Here is a 16,458-nt window from a genome sequence, read left to right as displayed (position 1 = left end):
TGCGCCCATTCAAAACATGGAGAATAAATGTGATGGGATGTCTCACAACTAAAATAGTTTCCAATCAAATCATGTGTGGGGCCCACCACGGCCCCACATGTTAATATGCCATCCAATCCACTCATCTGACACATCACACTACCTTGAACGCCTCCCCAAAATTCAAGACATTCCAAGATTCATTTGGGACCCGGTGTGACTTCAGAGTTCTTAGGCATGATTTTACATTGTTGCTTGTGGTGTAGCCCACAAAGTCTATGAATGGACTTGATTTTAGGATACAGATGGTGAAAATGTGGTGGCAAGCCTGATGGATGAGGTGGATCTGATGTGCATTCTCCCCCACATAGAGCTCAGTTATAGGCATGCCTTCGCATGACTGCATGGTCAGGCGAAAGCAGTCCATCCAACAACATACGAACGAATAAACATATCTTTGCTGAAGATAGTGCAGCACACCGCAGCATCAGGATTTCTCATGGCATGAATCTGGATAAACACCATGCCGGATTCAAACCGCCCATCTGGTGAGTCCTCTGGAACAAGGGATGGCATCAAAGGACGTTCTCTTCACTAAAATTGAACATCAACCTGCATACCCCTCATTTCTCATGACCCACTGGCATAATACAAGGCCTGATCCATGATTCAAATCTCATTGGCTGCAAAACACAGCACGCAACAACACATTCAGCAAACCACCCCCCACTCACAGGACTAGCTCGGACACCGAAACATTCCAGTATACAAGTAAAGATGGTTTTTGTAAGTTCGATGAATCAAAATCTGTTTGCCGGGAGACTCAACGCCAAAGAACACCCCTCAAGTAGCTGAGATCAGAACGACTACTATATAGAGATTAGAACTGCAAAGATTACCAACAATTAATCCTCATCCATCCCTGCAGGTTGATCTCTCTTTGGGCCGCCAGCTTGTTTCGCCATTATAATCTGCAATCATAGAATGATACCACCGTCAGAAGAAATACATGGAAATTTATGAGGGAACCTCCACTAGCAATTCTCTATACTCAAAATTACCCAGAGTTTTTAGCGATCGGGTCAGATTTTATTTATTTATTATCTATTTATCATCATCATCATAATCATCATGTTCTTTCAAATAATTAAGAATATATAAGGAAGAAATGCTTAAAACAAAGAGATTTTATCAATAGATTGTGAAAATTTGCATTTAAAAAGCAAGCATGCTAAGGGGATTGACGTGAGGGGAACAAAAGAAGCATTCTGCGGCACATGTGAAACCTTGGTCTACGTGTGCAAAATTTGGTAAGTTTATCAGTTGTGGCCCACTGAGAACATGCCAAGGCCAAAAGCTCAGGTCAATCTACACATCAGCAAGCCACACTCCTGCATTATAGACTGCTGGTAGATTTCTTTTCTAAACGTCCATTTTCTCATACCCACACAGCTCAACCCAAGGTCCTCTATACCCAATCCGACCCAACCCAAATAAAAGTGATTATTCCTCACCGGGCGGGAATTTGCTTTAACGCAAACCCAACCCAAGGACATTGAAATCTTGACAACCCGACTCAATCTGACCCGAATTGGGGTTGGGTCAATCGGGTTTCAGGTTGACCTGGACCCAACTAGCAGCCCTAGATTTCTTTTAATTTTTATTTTATGAAGGGTAGCCCTAGATGTTCATGGTGAGGCCCTTTGATGAATTTGCTGTTTCTCCTAGAAATTACATTGGCATGTGCCACAATCACCTCTTCAATCTCATAGTGCAGATACCTTCAGCATTTCTCAAATGAAATTTGTCTTCTCATTTGTAATTCCTTTAAAATCGGGAAAAATAAGAAAAATTGCCAAGGGCGATGTTCTGCTGTATCCCAATTTATTTATTTTTTTGAAACGGTGATAAAATTTTACTGTATTAGGAAATGGTAAGTCCTGATGTGCACTTGGACAGTACCATAAACACAAATTGAATGGTTTCAACTTTTCAGCTTGTTCCACTCAACTAAAGACTTTTGGGTTGTGTTCCAGGTCTAATCTGACACATTTTGAATCTATTTTGTCAGGAAAACATGACGCCTACCTAAGACATTCAATATATCAAAACATGCTAGCATGGTTTTGAATATCGGTACGTACCGGCTGGTAAGGCTGCATTGTATCCGTGTTGACCTGATATGATACACAATATGAGGTCGAAATGACCCACCCTAAAACAAAAGGGGACCTTGAATTTTTTCAAAACTCCTTTCACTTTTCTTTCCTTTTTCGTTTCAACATAGAGGAAACTAAGACAGTTTGTTTTAGACTAGATCCATGCCTATCTTGGGGATCTAAACAAAATTATCCGAGTGAGACTCAACAAATCGAAGCGGAATGGACCACTGTCGGAAAAATCCAAAAGAAGGTGGTTATCCATTTTTTTTTCACCTTCCTTTTTGTTTCTCATTTCACTGTAATAGGCACCAATTTACCAAATAATGCATGATTTGTGTTCAATAAATAAGACCCATTTGATTGACTTTCAACAGGCCAAGCCAACAGACAACATTCTTATAAAATAATGGTTTGATGCAACATTATATATGTCCAAAATACGATTTTTTTTAAAAAGATAGATTCTTGAATATATCATTTTTTCCTTTCTTCTGATATATTTTCCTCAATACTTTGGCTTTAAAAAAGTTTCAACCAATACTTGTCTATCATTTTCCAGCCAGGCCAATACGATCCCCAATACCAATATTCAGAACCATAACATGCCCTAAATGTTGAGCAAATGTTACTTCACAGTATAGAATCTGGAAGAGGAACACCTCGATCCAGTAGTCAGTGTGTGCATGTGTGAGAAGGTGGTGAAGCTAGATTTTTTTTTTTTCTTGCTTTTTCTTTTGCTTTTATGGAGGAAGCGTGTTAAATGAATTTAAAAACCAATCAAGAGAGAGTTCACCTGATCCACACGAAGGACAGTGCAGGCAGCATCCGCAGCATACTTGAGTGCAAAGAATCTGTAAAGAAGCACATATTAAATGTTTAAAGTCAATTTGAAGAGAATCACATTCAGGAATTATGGGGCTGTCAACAGGTTGGGTTCACATCTCGTACTAGTGCATCTGTATCTGGACCCGACTAGTGGAATCAGATTCTGGTCCTGGGTTCAGGTACGAGTACCATATATGAGGTACAGGATCCCAATCTGAAATTGATATGATACTGGATCAGAATCTGGATCCAATCAGACTCCAGTATCATTTCAGGTCCAGTTGTGTCCAGTTTTGATCCAGAATCAGAATGACGTTTGGATTCAGAATCAGGGCCAGATATGTATTCAGGGCCATACTACAAGCATGCCTTTTGTATGGATTTCAGAATAAAGTTTTTTTTTATTTTAAAAATCCCATTACTGGTAACCCAGTCAACCACCCAACCTGACCTGATTTCTAAGTAGATCTGAATCCGTGGACCTGATCCTGAGTTAACTATTAACCAGACCCAAAATCTGGATCTAGATCCGATTAAATCGGTAAAGATACTTCGTATATCAACAGCCCTATCAGGAACTAGTAAGAAAACATTGGTCCCATTCAAGCAATCAACCAACTCTCCACTGGAGGAGAAGGAATTACTAAACAGGGGGGAGATCGCCTCTACCACTCAAAAGTACCTAAGGGAAATTGAAAACAGTTCGATCTCAGAAAATTCCAGAAAAATGGGGAAATTTTTTGTTTTAGACTCCCAAAGCAGAGGCAAAACAACCACTTGCACGTAACCAAAGTCATGGTTACAACAAATCGCCACCAAAACAGATTTAGCTAACATGATAAAAGAATGATAATAGCTCAGAAGAGAGCGAAAATAATTGGCACACTACAACATATCCGATCCAACCATGTTCCTGCAGCAGGAATTTGGTTGCAATTCTGCATTTACTGGAATTTTACATCTCATTTGAAAGTAGTTGTACCAAAATTTGAAGTTCAGCTAGCTTCATATTAAAAATAAAACTTAAAAAAAAAAAAAAAAGCATCAACTGTTTGGTAATGACATTACACATTTCCATGGACAAATCTTACCTAAAGCAACTATCCACATATTAACCATTTCATATAATTAAAGAAGTTGCGTGAAAAAAAAAAAAAAAAAACAATAAGAAACCCATGAAAATGACAGACATTTTGGAGAAGAGGCTCACTTGGTGACATGTAGGTCCCAGATATTCATGGTCGTGACATCTTTGCAGGCACCTTCCTCCAAGTCAATACCCACTTTGGTGTTTCCTGCTGCATGCTCAGCATATAGAGAGGAAATGATCTCAATTGCATTGAGTCCAGCATTCTCAGACAGTGTTTTAGGTATCATCTCAAAGCTTTCAGCGAATTTAGCAATAGCATACTGATCCAATCTGCAACAAAAAGGTCAGCATTTAAGTTATAGAAACAATAAAGGATTACAAAAGGAAACAGTCACTTTCAAAGGAGGTCAAAGGCTCCCCCACAAATCATCAAAGAATTCTCACCCAACTCTGTAAAAAGTCTACCCTTCTGTGCCTGCTCTCTCACACTCAAAATCACCTGCCTCATGACTCCAGACCTATTACCTAATGTCCTATCGCCCTTTCCTTCCAATTGACCATATCACTGCTAAAAGGTACGACCTGTTAAGAATCTAATCCTTTCAACCATAGTGCCCAAAGTTACAGGTCTCCATGACTTTGGCTAAGGAGACGGGCATTGTCCACAGGCTCCATGCCTCAATTCCAATGTGAAGCGAGAATCATCATAAATGCATCCATTTATAATGATTTCCTGCCCACTCCTAAGGTGATTGGCATTCAACACCTTATCACAGTCTGCCAATCGATAGAAAATTATGACTCCAGAAGGCCCTGTGAGGAACAAATCCAAACTCCCATGTTCAATAACACAGGCACGTGAAAATTGAAGTATACACAGATGCAGAATGGGTTGGTTATCTGACAGATAGGAAATCTATCTCTGACTACAGCACAACAGAAGGTGGTAATCAGGTCACATGGAAGAACAAGAAGAAAACTATTGTTGCTAGATCAAGTACAAAAGAAGACTAAAGAGCCATGGCTAATGGTACACGTGAGGTGATGAATCCCAAACTGAATTTGGTTGACAGTGGTAATGTTATGCATTACAGGGCCATAACCATAACAGTGAGTTCAGAAAAAATGGCCATAACAGTCCCATAATGGGGTGTAATGGCCTGTTGCGAGGCTGAAACATGCTTTTAAAAAAAAAAAAAAAAAACCCGTAAGAGCCATTACAGCCCATATCGTAACAGTAACAGCCGTGGCCATTATGGCCACTGTTACCATTATGGAATACCTTGCTCTTATTAACCTTTAGACATCTAGAATTGTGGATATTGTTTTTCAGGTGCACACCCATAGAACCATATAACCATGTCACATTCATCTTTGATTCCTTGGTTCCATCACTCATTTTGCAAGATTCTCGATTCCAGCCGATACCACTAGCAAGTATGGGAACCACTTGCCTGAAAGAGCCAAGAATGCTCTAGACAAAAACATAACATTGAAAGGCCACTTCAAGGTCCTATCTTCCACACCTCCCACTACAAATAAATTGAAAGGCCTTCAATAACCTCGACCTCCTCATCATTTAAGTTTCTTCATAAGATCATGTTCCAAATAATTTTTTTCCTTGAGGAATTCATATGAATAATTAATTTGGGAAAAGTTTCACAAAAAATCATATTTTCATTAGGGTTTTGGGTTCATGGATGGAGATTGAGGATTGGGATTTTTTTTAGGGATTCAAAGGATCTAGGGATTAGGGAAGTTTGGAGGAAAATCAAAGAGGTAAAACCCCAAATGGGGGCCCAAATGTGGCTGCCCGTATGGACACGTGTGTGCGTGTGCATTTGCAGGTCCACACGTGGCTAGGTAAGGGGGATGAATCTGAGAGAAGATTGAGTACAGTTTTGATGTGTTGAAAATGTTGTAATGGAAGGGGAATGAGGAAGACAAGAGAAGAAGAAGAATTCCTTTTGAAGAAGAGAAAGAAGAATGACGTACCTTAGAGAATCCACCACCAAACAAGCCTTTACCCTTCCACAATTCAATTGGAAGGGAGAGTTCTCATAAACCCTAAAACACAATGAGGAAAATTCATTCTCACAAGAGAGTTTCTCTCTTTTTTCTTCCTTCTTAATAACTCCACTAGGGTTGGACATTCATCCCCTGTGCTTTTATAATTAAAAATTTACAATAATTACAACTATGTCACTCACTTAAGTGAAATGGCTCATCCAAAATAAGAAAACTAAAATATTTATTATCAATTTCAACTATCAAATAAATCCTTTAAAAAAAAAAAAAAAGCAAAAAAAACCTAGAAAGGAAGCAAGATCAGAGGAGAAGATCTGACGGCTCGATGGCCTGATCAACAAAATCTAACGGTAAGAACAACATGAAATAAAAATCCTATGAATAAAATGGTCTCCGAAGCAGAGGTCTTCCTGATGCACGTCCAATGCATGTGGGGTTTTTAAAATAGTCTGACTGACCTTATCTTAAACTCGTCTCCCATCCACAAAGAAAGTTGCACTGATGTGGGTGGTCGTCTACATCTCTGGTACACCCGAGTAGGTCCTTTAATGTCTCCATCACCATTCCGCTCTCACAGGGCATATCCTCATTTGAACCCTAGGTCTACCTCCACCTATGGATTGCAAAAAAAAAAAAAAAAGACTCGTACCGGCCAATATGACAGTATCATATCCGTATCGGCACAATATAATACATGATACAAGTCCATGTCGGCCCGTCCTAAAAAGTCCTGTATCGGTACAGATATGAAGCATGTGTATCGGTCAATCAATACACGTACATAAGTCATCTAGGGGTCCTTTTTGTTCCTCTTTTCCTAGTTTTTGTGACATTTTCCTACAAATGGATTGTTTTGCAACCATTTTCGAACAGATTTGTGGAGGCAAACATCAAAACATGTCTTGTGGGTTTCAATTGATGATTCAAATGGCCGGGTGCAACTTTCGAGAAAATTAAAAAAAAAAAGGTAAAATTCTTTTTTTTTTGTTGAATCTAGATGTAATGGTGTTGATTCAAGGTGATAACCACAAATCAACCATTTTATGCCTAACTGGAGTTCGATATAGGATTTTTTTTTTCTTTTTGATTTTATTTATTTTTGAAATTTCATCAATATTCCTTTTTTAATTGTTTTTCAAACCTTCTTAATAATCAAACATTATTAATGTGTTGGAAGAGTAGATACTATTGATTCATATGAAATAGTAGTTTGAAATATTGTGCATTTTCAGGCCTTTTTTGACCATTTATTAGCCATGTTTCAATTTTTTTTTTATCCAAAATTACTTTGGTTGGAAGCTCGGGGTGGTTCTCGGTCAAATCCTTTTATTCCCTCCTTTGTGCTCGTGATTACCCAGCAGAAGTTGGGCTGCCTAGCTTTGTGTCATGTTTGTGGCTTTCGAGTGGCTAGTTGGCAGGAAGAAAGTCCTTACAATTGATAACCTCCACAAAAGGGGCATGGCGTTGCCCAACATTTGTATCTTATGTATGCATGATGAGGAAACTGTGGACCACCTATTGGTGCTCTATCCGTTCATGGGGTCGATATGGGCAGCTGTCTTTAGTTGGTTCCATGTCTTGTGGCCATTGTCAGGGGTTGTGGATGCTTTATTATTTGCAAGGCATGGGACAGGGCTTGGTAAAGGCAAGACTATGCTTTGGGGGATGGTCCTAATCGCGGTTTGGTGGGCTTTGTGGGAAGAGAGGAATGCTAGATGTTTTAACAACATATCCAAATCAGCGAAAGCGCTTGTTGCTGAATGGGCCTCCTGTTCCCAAAATCTTAGGGATTGTTGTCTTGATTTTCTTGGGTAGCCTCAGACCGCCCTCTTGGCATCCCTTTGTTGTATCTTCGTTGTAGTTTTGTTTGTGGTTTTTAATAAAAGTCAGTTTTCTTTAAAAAATTTACTTTGGGGAAAGGTAGATCTAAAATTGTTTGAACATAAATCTATGTTCTTTGAACATAGATCTTCCAATTATATACTGTACTTTTTTTAAAATGTATTTTAGACTGTTTGTTGGACATTTTCAATTTTTTTGGTTTGTTGCTTTTCAAAAATCAGTTTAGAGAAATAATATATGTATGTTGTTTGAAAATAGATCCGTGTTCATTGAACATAGATGTTTTGCTCTCTCTCATAAGATACTGTGATGGTGCATGAAACTTGATACACTTGCACTTAGAAGTCTGTACATGTGGCATGTATTAAATAAAACTAAACCCATTACAATGTGGGGTCTGCTGCTGCTAAGTCACAATTCCAATATCAGATTGTTTGAATGATCATAACAGCTGATTTGGCGAACACTTGTTTATTGAAATAGGACCACTAGGTTTTTTAAGTCTTCAAGGTCCAAAAATGTCAACTGATTTCTTCTTCTTCTTTTTTCCTGAAACGTATGTCCACTGATGTCATAATCGAATGGTGAAATAAGCATAATTTGGAGCCAATTGTATTAGTGAGATGCATGTCATAGATTGCATGAATTTCAGGCTAATTTGAGGGCACTCAGAGTAATACCCCAAATTAGTGACACTATTCATCCAGATTTAATTCTTTTTTTTTTCCTTAAAATTTCTTGGGAAGAATGATGTCAAATGCTTAGGATATGTATTAGTGGGATGTGTCATAAGTTGCATGAATTTGGGCCGATTTGGGGGCATTCAAGTGATCCCCTGAATCGGTGACATTATTTATTCCAATTTAAATTTATTTTTCTTTAAATCGCTTGGGAAGGATGATGTTAAATGTTTAGGATATGTTTAGTGGGATGAGTATCATAGCTTACATGAATTTGGGGTCGATTTGGGTGCATTCGAGTGGTCCCTCAAATCCCCCCAAATCAGCGAGATTAATGATTCAAATTTTATTTTATTTTTCTTAAAATTATTTAGTGAGAATGACGTTAAATGCTTAGGGACGTGCATTAGTGAGATGATTGCCATAGCTTGTATGAATTTGAGGTCAATTTAGGGTTAGTCTAAGCCTGTCAGGTTCACGAAATCATCAAACAGCCTGGAACAACATTCTCACCAAAGAGTGGACTGTTACACTATCATAAACATATATATATATATATATATATATATATATATATATATATATATAAACTATTTGGGACTTTTCCCAAGTATTTCCAGATTTTTTAGCCAGAAAAAAAAAAAAAAAAGGGACCATTATGGGGGCGTAATAGTAAAGCGTGTGTCGGTTTTGGTGGCCGCCAATAAGCCCATCAAAACCGATATAGCATACCTTGCCCCTCACTCCAGGTGTCACAAGTGCCACACCCCTAGTACTCATAGGATCTAATAGGCTGAGTTTCAACAACTCTTATTTTTTCTGTAAAATCAAAGGAACTTCCGTTCTATTGGAATCATAATATGCAAACATATATAAGAAGAATGCTGTAAATAAAAACTTTAGAAAGATTAATCAATCACATGCTTTGACTACTAAACTAAAATATAAATAGCTTCTCATGAATTGGACACGATATCAGCATGTATATCCTGAACTTTAAGAAATGGATAATCATATCCCCACTCCATGTGTATGTCCACATCAGTGCCCATATATGGGCATGATAGATTGAAGCCATACGCACCCAATATGAGGATAACATGGAATACTATGCCTCAACATAAACCGTGCATAGTTATTGGAACCATGAACCCAGCTAAGATTCACTGATGCTTACTGTAAACATAGGCTGGATAGAAACTTAAGAATCAACTCAACCATGGCTTGAGAATCATTTTGGTTCCACGAAACTACACAGCATATACATGGAGAGATGATTCAACTCACCTACGAGACTAAGTCCAACAATCACGCAAACACGTCAACATTATTATGTAAATGCACTGGTAGATGATTCTCAAGCATGCATAACTATGAAGTCTCCATCCCAACAAAAGATTCAGACAACTTGATTGAGACTAGTTCCAAGAACAGGACTAGTAATAACAATTGACATCTCTAAAAGATCAACCTTCATCAATGCTTCGCTGAAAAACGGGGACAATGCATTATCACAGTGAACACGGAATGCAAGCAGAAGGTTACCCTGTTTCTTTAAAAGAGAATTCCTTCAGTTTTCTAGCTAATTCAGTTTCTGTTGCTGCAGCTCCAGGAACTGTGCGACTATCCCTACACATTGCCTGATGCAGAGATTTTTATTAGACAAAGTGCTAGAATGTGAATTATGAAACATACAAACATGTAACAAAGTCAACAATTTATAGTGCCATGACAAAATTCAAACCAATGAGTAAACCACCACGAGCTTACCCATCAAAAGAAAAGATATGCTTGTCTCCCATATAAAACACTTATGAATTCAAATCATTCAAGTCCCCTAGGGCACCATGTTGGAGAATATGTGACATGGGTATGCTAGTATGGGCAACGAATCCACATTGGATAAAGGTCAACCATGCCCAAAATTGTTGTACTCCAAAGAAATGAATTTTTTGTAAAACGAAAGTAAAAGCAATCAACTAAGAGTGTCTAATATTAAAATATTTAAAATATTAAACATAGGGAAATCAAGAAGGCAAAAGCAAGGAGATGTGGTGATTCTTGGGGAACGGTGGAGGTTCGGAGAAGAATCCAGGGCATTATGGAGGAATATTTTTCATCATAACATAGTGAATCAGGTGGGTTCCCTAGCAGTCCTCATCGAAATGAGGGACGGGATGTGAGGAAAGGCATTGTTCTTTTAGTTATACTTTTGATGAGAAGTTATCCATATAAATGGTATGCCAACGCGTTACGTACATCAGGTAATGGCAGTTACAGAAACAATGACCAGTAATGGTTTTGAAACTTTTTTTTTTTAATGAAAAAGAAAGAAAGGACCCGTAACTATTCCATAATGATGACGGTGGTCATATCCATTATGGAACAACTTGATCCGTATCTGTTTTCCATGGCAAGTCATTCAAGAAGGAAATCTGCTTTATTATGCCCATAGTTGATATGGTAAGCTTTTGGAAGGATATGTGGATCACTAACATCCCTTTTGCAGAGTCGTTCCCATGTATGATTTCTTTGAACACAAGGACGGAAAGGGTTTGACTGATACAAGTTTGATAGAGGAACGGTGACTTGGAATGTGCTTACCCATCAGAATCTAAGGGAAAAGGAAATCACATGGTGGGCTCATAGGTTTAGCCTGGCCAATGAAGACAGGTTTTGAGTTTGGTCAAAGAACGGCAAATTTTCCTCTAGATCTCTTTATAGGCCTATGATGTTGATGGATGTCAAGGAGTAAGCATCATTTCCTGCTCACCAAGGTGTGACAACTACCCCTCTGACAGTGCAAGCTTTTTCATGGAATTGTTGGTTGCTATGGCCAATAAAATTCTCACAAGTCACAATCGACAACCTCAAGAATAGGAATCCCAAATGTGTATAATGTGTAGGAAGGTAGGAAAGACTCTCAGTGAACTTTTCCTGCAGTGGGAGACAGTGAAGCTATTTGTTATTACTTTCTCAACGTGGGAGACAGCGAAGCTATTTGTTATTACTTTCTCAACCTCTTTGCAGTTTGGATCCTCAACTCCCAACTGTTTTTGAAGGATGGCATAAAGGCAGCAAAGCTATTTGTTATTACTTTCTCAACCTCTTTGCAGTTTGGATCCTCAACTCTCACCTGTTCTTGAAGGATGGGATAAAGGCAGCGAAGCTATTTTTAATTTCTTTCTAAACCTCTTTGCAGTTTGGATCCTCAACTCCCAACTGTTTTTGAAGGATGGGATAAAGGCCCTCTCCCTCCAAAAGGGGAGGTCCTTCAGGAAATGTTTCCATCTGCAGTCTTATGGAGCATCTAGAAAGAGAGGGACCTCATAATCCATGAAGAAAACATATCCTCATTGAAATCCTTAAAAAGAAAAATCCAATTCATGGTGATGGAATGGACCACAGATCCATCCTAAGTTGGGAAGAATCTCTCTGTTAGTCTTTCTTGGAGCCTTTTGTTGCAGGGAAAGTTCTTACATCTTAGGTTAGGTATTTTGTTTGGGAGGGATTTTCTATGTATCTGAGATTATATTCACGATATTGGAAATTGTCCTTCTGTTTTTGTTTCCTTTTAAATAAAATTTCAGCTGCCAATTAAAAAGTAAGAAAAGAAAAGAAAAGAGAGAGAGAGAGAGAGAGAGTTTTGCAAATAAAACTTAAATGAAGTTAAGTTCAACACTAAAATTGCTGAATTGTTAAACATATAGAAAACAACGCAAAAAGTACAAAACAACAACAGAAAACTAGAAACCCAGGTGTGTATCAATCTCAAGGCGTGAAAAATCAACGCCTTCCCTTTGTCATTTTACCCTGAAATTGCGGTCAAGTGAGCACAGTACCTAGACTCCTAACCTACACCAATAGCTGAGTGATATAGGAATAAATACCTTATAGGTATTCACACCGTCATCAACTGCTCTTTCAAGGTCATCTAATATACTGTCAGTACTTCCGCGTAAAACCACAGTTGACACAGAATTTCCACCTTGTTCATTTGTTACAATAGTGACCTGTGTAATAAAAGCCAAGCATACCCTTAGTGGTGAAGGCAGGGACTAGAACAAATACAAATTTGAACCAAAATACTTATATTATCGCAGGGAGAGAAGTCTACCCGAGCGCCACCAATTTCCTCTACTGAAATAAAGTCGGCATATCCCAGTTCATCTGGATTTGGCTGGCTAAGCTTCAACTGTGGTCCAGATAACAGAGATGTCAGGAAAGGATCAGATGTATCATGCAAAAGTAATAAGTGATAGACTTACAAGTGCTACAGCTCCAGTTGTACGGCAAAATCGTCGTAATTCAAATTTTGAGCTGATTTTCAAGACCATGAGCCTGTAAACAAAAAATTAAATGAAATGAGTACATAAATGAAAGACAATGAAAAAATATTATTTAAAACTTCACAAATTTAGCAAAGCATGTTTCTGCAACACCATGAAATGAAGCAAATAAACCAACCTACATCATGTAGGACCTGTTTGGATGTGTTGAAATGCATTTAGATGGAAACACCAAATTTCTAGTGTTTGGGAGTTCCAAGAAATGCCCCATTTCCATGTAAATGAATTTTATTCTTGTAGAATTACACAGAAGTGGAAGTAATAGAAAATATAAAGAAAAAGAGATGGGAAAAAAGAGAATAAAGAGAGTGAATTAAGGCAACATGCCCCATCTCTTTTCCATTATATATTAAGTAAAAAGAAAAAGAAAAAAAGAAACAAATATCCCAAAAATACCATTCAGGAACTAACTATATGACTTGTAAGTGCACCTAATACACTAAATAAAGGGACACGTGGATAAAACTCAAGACTAGGTGGGCCGTACCACTGTATGGCCCCTGATTACATTCATCCAAACAGTACAGCCCACACATCACAGCCATTAACAATTCTCATTTCCATTTTATCAATTTTCCATTTCCATCTCAGAAAGCGAGCCAGCCTTTACATACTATTTAGTCTTCTTGTGAAACGAGACAAGCCTTTTCAAAAATAAATTATTAAAGTACATTTCCATTTCAGCTTTACATGAAATTCGTGCTTCCAAATCTTGGAAATAGAAATGATGTTAAGATAGGTCATTCTTGCATCAGATTTCTAATGGAAATGCTCCCAGAAAGCTCTTTTTCCATTTTTTTTTCTTCGTATTTCCTTTCATTCATATTTACCAGAAGGTTTCCTTTTCCAAAGAAGCATCCAAATGGGACCTTCAACACCAATATTTAATCAACTTTGCATCCAACATTGCACACCACATCAACAAAGAGCCAGAACCAAGATGCCGGACACTGAAGTAGGCAGAACCACAAGTTAATCACACAAACTGCCGGGGGCAAACAACCTGGTTCCTACAACCAAAACAGACCTACCCAAAGAACATAATAATAACCACAGCTTCCAGCACTCAAATAGGTAGAGAATTTTCAAAATGCAGTTCCCCAAATGCCTAGAATTATTGATCAATGCGCCATCTTGCAAAGATGAAACTGGTTCAGTACGATTAGCCTAATCAGTTAATATTGCTGACACCAAGAATTCCAATCAAGTGATCGATGACTAGGGGAAAAAAGTTTGTTTTTGTGGCAATGACCAAATCACAGTATACAAATGGCAGATTATAACTCAGCAGCAATTCAAGGAGGCACTGGAAAATATTTGTTTTACTTGTAACGCTCGCAGAAATGTAATGCCATCTCTCCAACTGCCGCTCCACTGACAATAACTTTAGCACCTGAGTCTGCAACTGCTTTTATAAGCTCCTCAACTTTTGCTTCCTCTGTTTTTGCATAGTTTTCTAGCTGCAAAGGTGCACATTATAAGCAAAAGATTCCAGTCACTGGCCATTGGTTTAGTTTATTAGAGTTCCTACCAAGAAGTTAACATACAAAATAAGTTCTAGATCACTGGCAGATGAACCAATGTGAATTGCAAACGGGCATGTTTCATGAGGATTGAATGTGCCTTCAAGTTGAATATGACCAAAAAAAAAAAAAAGGAACATTCTCTGCAAACCGTTGGGCAATTGATGTTTCTTACATAAATTATTGTTCATAATGTTGGATAAGCAAGAATTCAGAGGTTTCAGATTAGTTTTAAATTCGGGCTTGAAGCTATGGAGCACATATGACTGTTGAATCGTCTACCTACTAGTTTAGGTTAACATTCCATTTCATCCTTCTATTCATTTGGAAGCTTGAAAGCCATCCCTTTGGTCATACCAAACTCAATGTCACCAGCACCACAGTAGAGGCAAATCCATTGCTCTTTGGATTCAGAGAGGTTTTCAAGATAAACGGAGTCTTGAGGGCCCATGCAATGCCATCAGACCATGCAAAAGAGTCAGAAAAACATGCACACATGCAGTGTTCAGAGTATTGGTATTGTTAAATGTTTCAAAGATTGGAGAAAGGTATTCACAAACGGTTATATAACAGCTGTTACGAAACGGTGATGGTGGGAACCATTGCACGTTGCAGAGAAAATCACCCATAATCACCCTGTTATGGTGTCTTATGCGCACACATGCAGTGTTCAGAGTATTGGTATTGTTACATGTTTCAAAGATTGGGGAAAGGTATTCACAAACGGTAATATAACAGCTATTACAAGGCGGTGATGGTGGGAACCATTGCGCGTTACGGAGAAAATCACCCATAATCACCCTGTTATGGTGTCTTACGCGGCCAATACAGGTTTTTGTCCAAAAAAAAAAAAGAGAGGCTGTAACAGCTGTTACGGCCTGTATCGTGAAGGGCTGAAGGCGACGGCAGTGGCCATTACGGCCACAATTACTTTTATTGAATACCTTACTAGGGAAACATTACAAAAAACAACTATACATTTCAAGTTTCCATTTAATAGGAGCCTAAACCGTGTGCTGTTGGGAAAAACTGGTATAATTATAACCAAATTGAGAAAGCTGTGGCTGATTGCAGGCCTCAAATTGGGTAATATCTCCATATTGCACCTCCAGTTCACTTATGAGACAACAGTTTTCTGTAAAGCATCATCTCACAACATGTGCAACCTTAAGTCTATCCTCAAATGCTATGAAGACGTTTTGGGCTTGAAAATTAAGCTGAGCAAGAGCACAATGATGGGAATTGAAATTAATAATACCCACCTTAAGCGCCTTGTCCTCCTCTTCGGCTGTAAGAAGCAAGATCTCCCCATCTCCTATTTGGGCCTTCCTCTAGGGGCAAACACACATCTCCTGCTATATGGAACCCAGTTACTGAAAGGATCAAGAGGGGGCTGGCTCCATGGAAGTGGGGACATCTCTCTCTAGGAAGGAAAATATCCCTCATCAGATCAACACTTGCAAACCTTCCCATTTATTATCTCTCTTTGCTTAAAGTTCAGGCAGCAGAGGCAGCTCAAATCAAGAAAATTCAGAGAAGCTTCCTTTGGGGCAACTCCTCCAATAACCACCACATCCATTTAGTCGAATGGGAAAATGTCCAAATGGCAAAGGAAACAGGGGCCTCAGCTTAGGCAAAATCAGAGAGAAAAACATAAGCCTTCTTAGCATATGTTGGTGGTGTTTCAGCAAAGAGAGATGCCCTTTGGCAAAAAGTGGTGAAAGAAAAAAAGGGTTCAGCAAACAGAGATTGGGACCTGCTCATTTGAAGCAGAACCACAGCATCTAAAATGTGGCTGTAGCCATGGGCAATCGATCGAAACAATGGGGCAAGGCCCTTAGGGAAGGATTCAAATCCTCAGTCAACAGTGGAGAATCAATGTTCTTTTGGGAAGACAAAAGGCTAGGAAATTGCCCCCTAGAAACAACATTCCCAAGACATTGCAGACTTTCAGAAGGAAACTCTCATGGAATATCATTC

At 38.6% G+C, this 16,458-nt stretch overlaps 1 protein-coding gene across 1 annotated transcript in view; it reads right to left on the bottom strand.

Moving 5' to 3' along the window:
• Positions 1 to 549: 549 nt before the first annotated feature.
• Positions 550 to 16,458, bottom strand: part of LOC131249243 (T-complex protein 1 subunit theta) — a 29,260-nt gene continuing 13,351 nt past the window's right edge. Inside the window, exons 6-13 of the mRNA XM_058249883.1 lie at positions 14,282 to 14,415; positions 12,875 to 12,947; positions 12,724 to 12,801; positions 12,497 to 12,619; positions 10,152 to 10,246; positions 4,177 to 4,386; positions 2,935 to 2,992; positions 550 to 950 (exon numbers count right to left, since the gene is read on the bottom strand). Coding sequence (XP_058105866.1) covers positions 885 to 950; positions 2,935 to 2,992; positions 4,177 to 4,386; positions 10,152 to 10,246; positions 12,497 to 12,619; positions 12,724 to 12,801; positions 12,875 to 12,947; positions 14,282 to 14,415 — 837 coding nt within the window. The 3' untranslated portion in view covers positions 550 to 884. The remainder of the gene's footprint in view (positions 951 to 2,934; positions 2,993 to 4,176; positions 4,387 to 10,151; positions 10,247 to 12,496; positions 12,620 to 12,723; positions 12,802 to 12,874; positions 12,948 to 14,281; positions 14,416 to 16,458) is intronic.

The sequence above is a fragment of the Magnolia sinica genome, chromosome 6 (assembly GCF_029962835.1).
Source record: "Magnolia sinica isolate HGM2019 chromosome 6, MsV1, whole genome shotgun sequence".
In the NCBI taxonomy this organism is placed as follows: domain Eukaryota; kingdom Viridiplantae; phylum Streptophyta; class Magnoliopsida; order Magnoliales; family Magnoliaceae; genus Magnolia; species Magnolia sinica.
The sequence above is the reverse complement of the archived record's forward strand: the minus strand, read 5'-3'. Positions and strand labels throughout refer to the sequence as shown.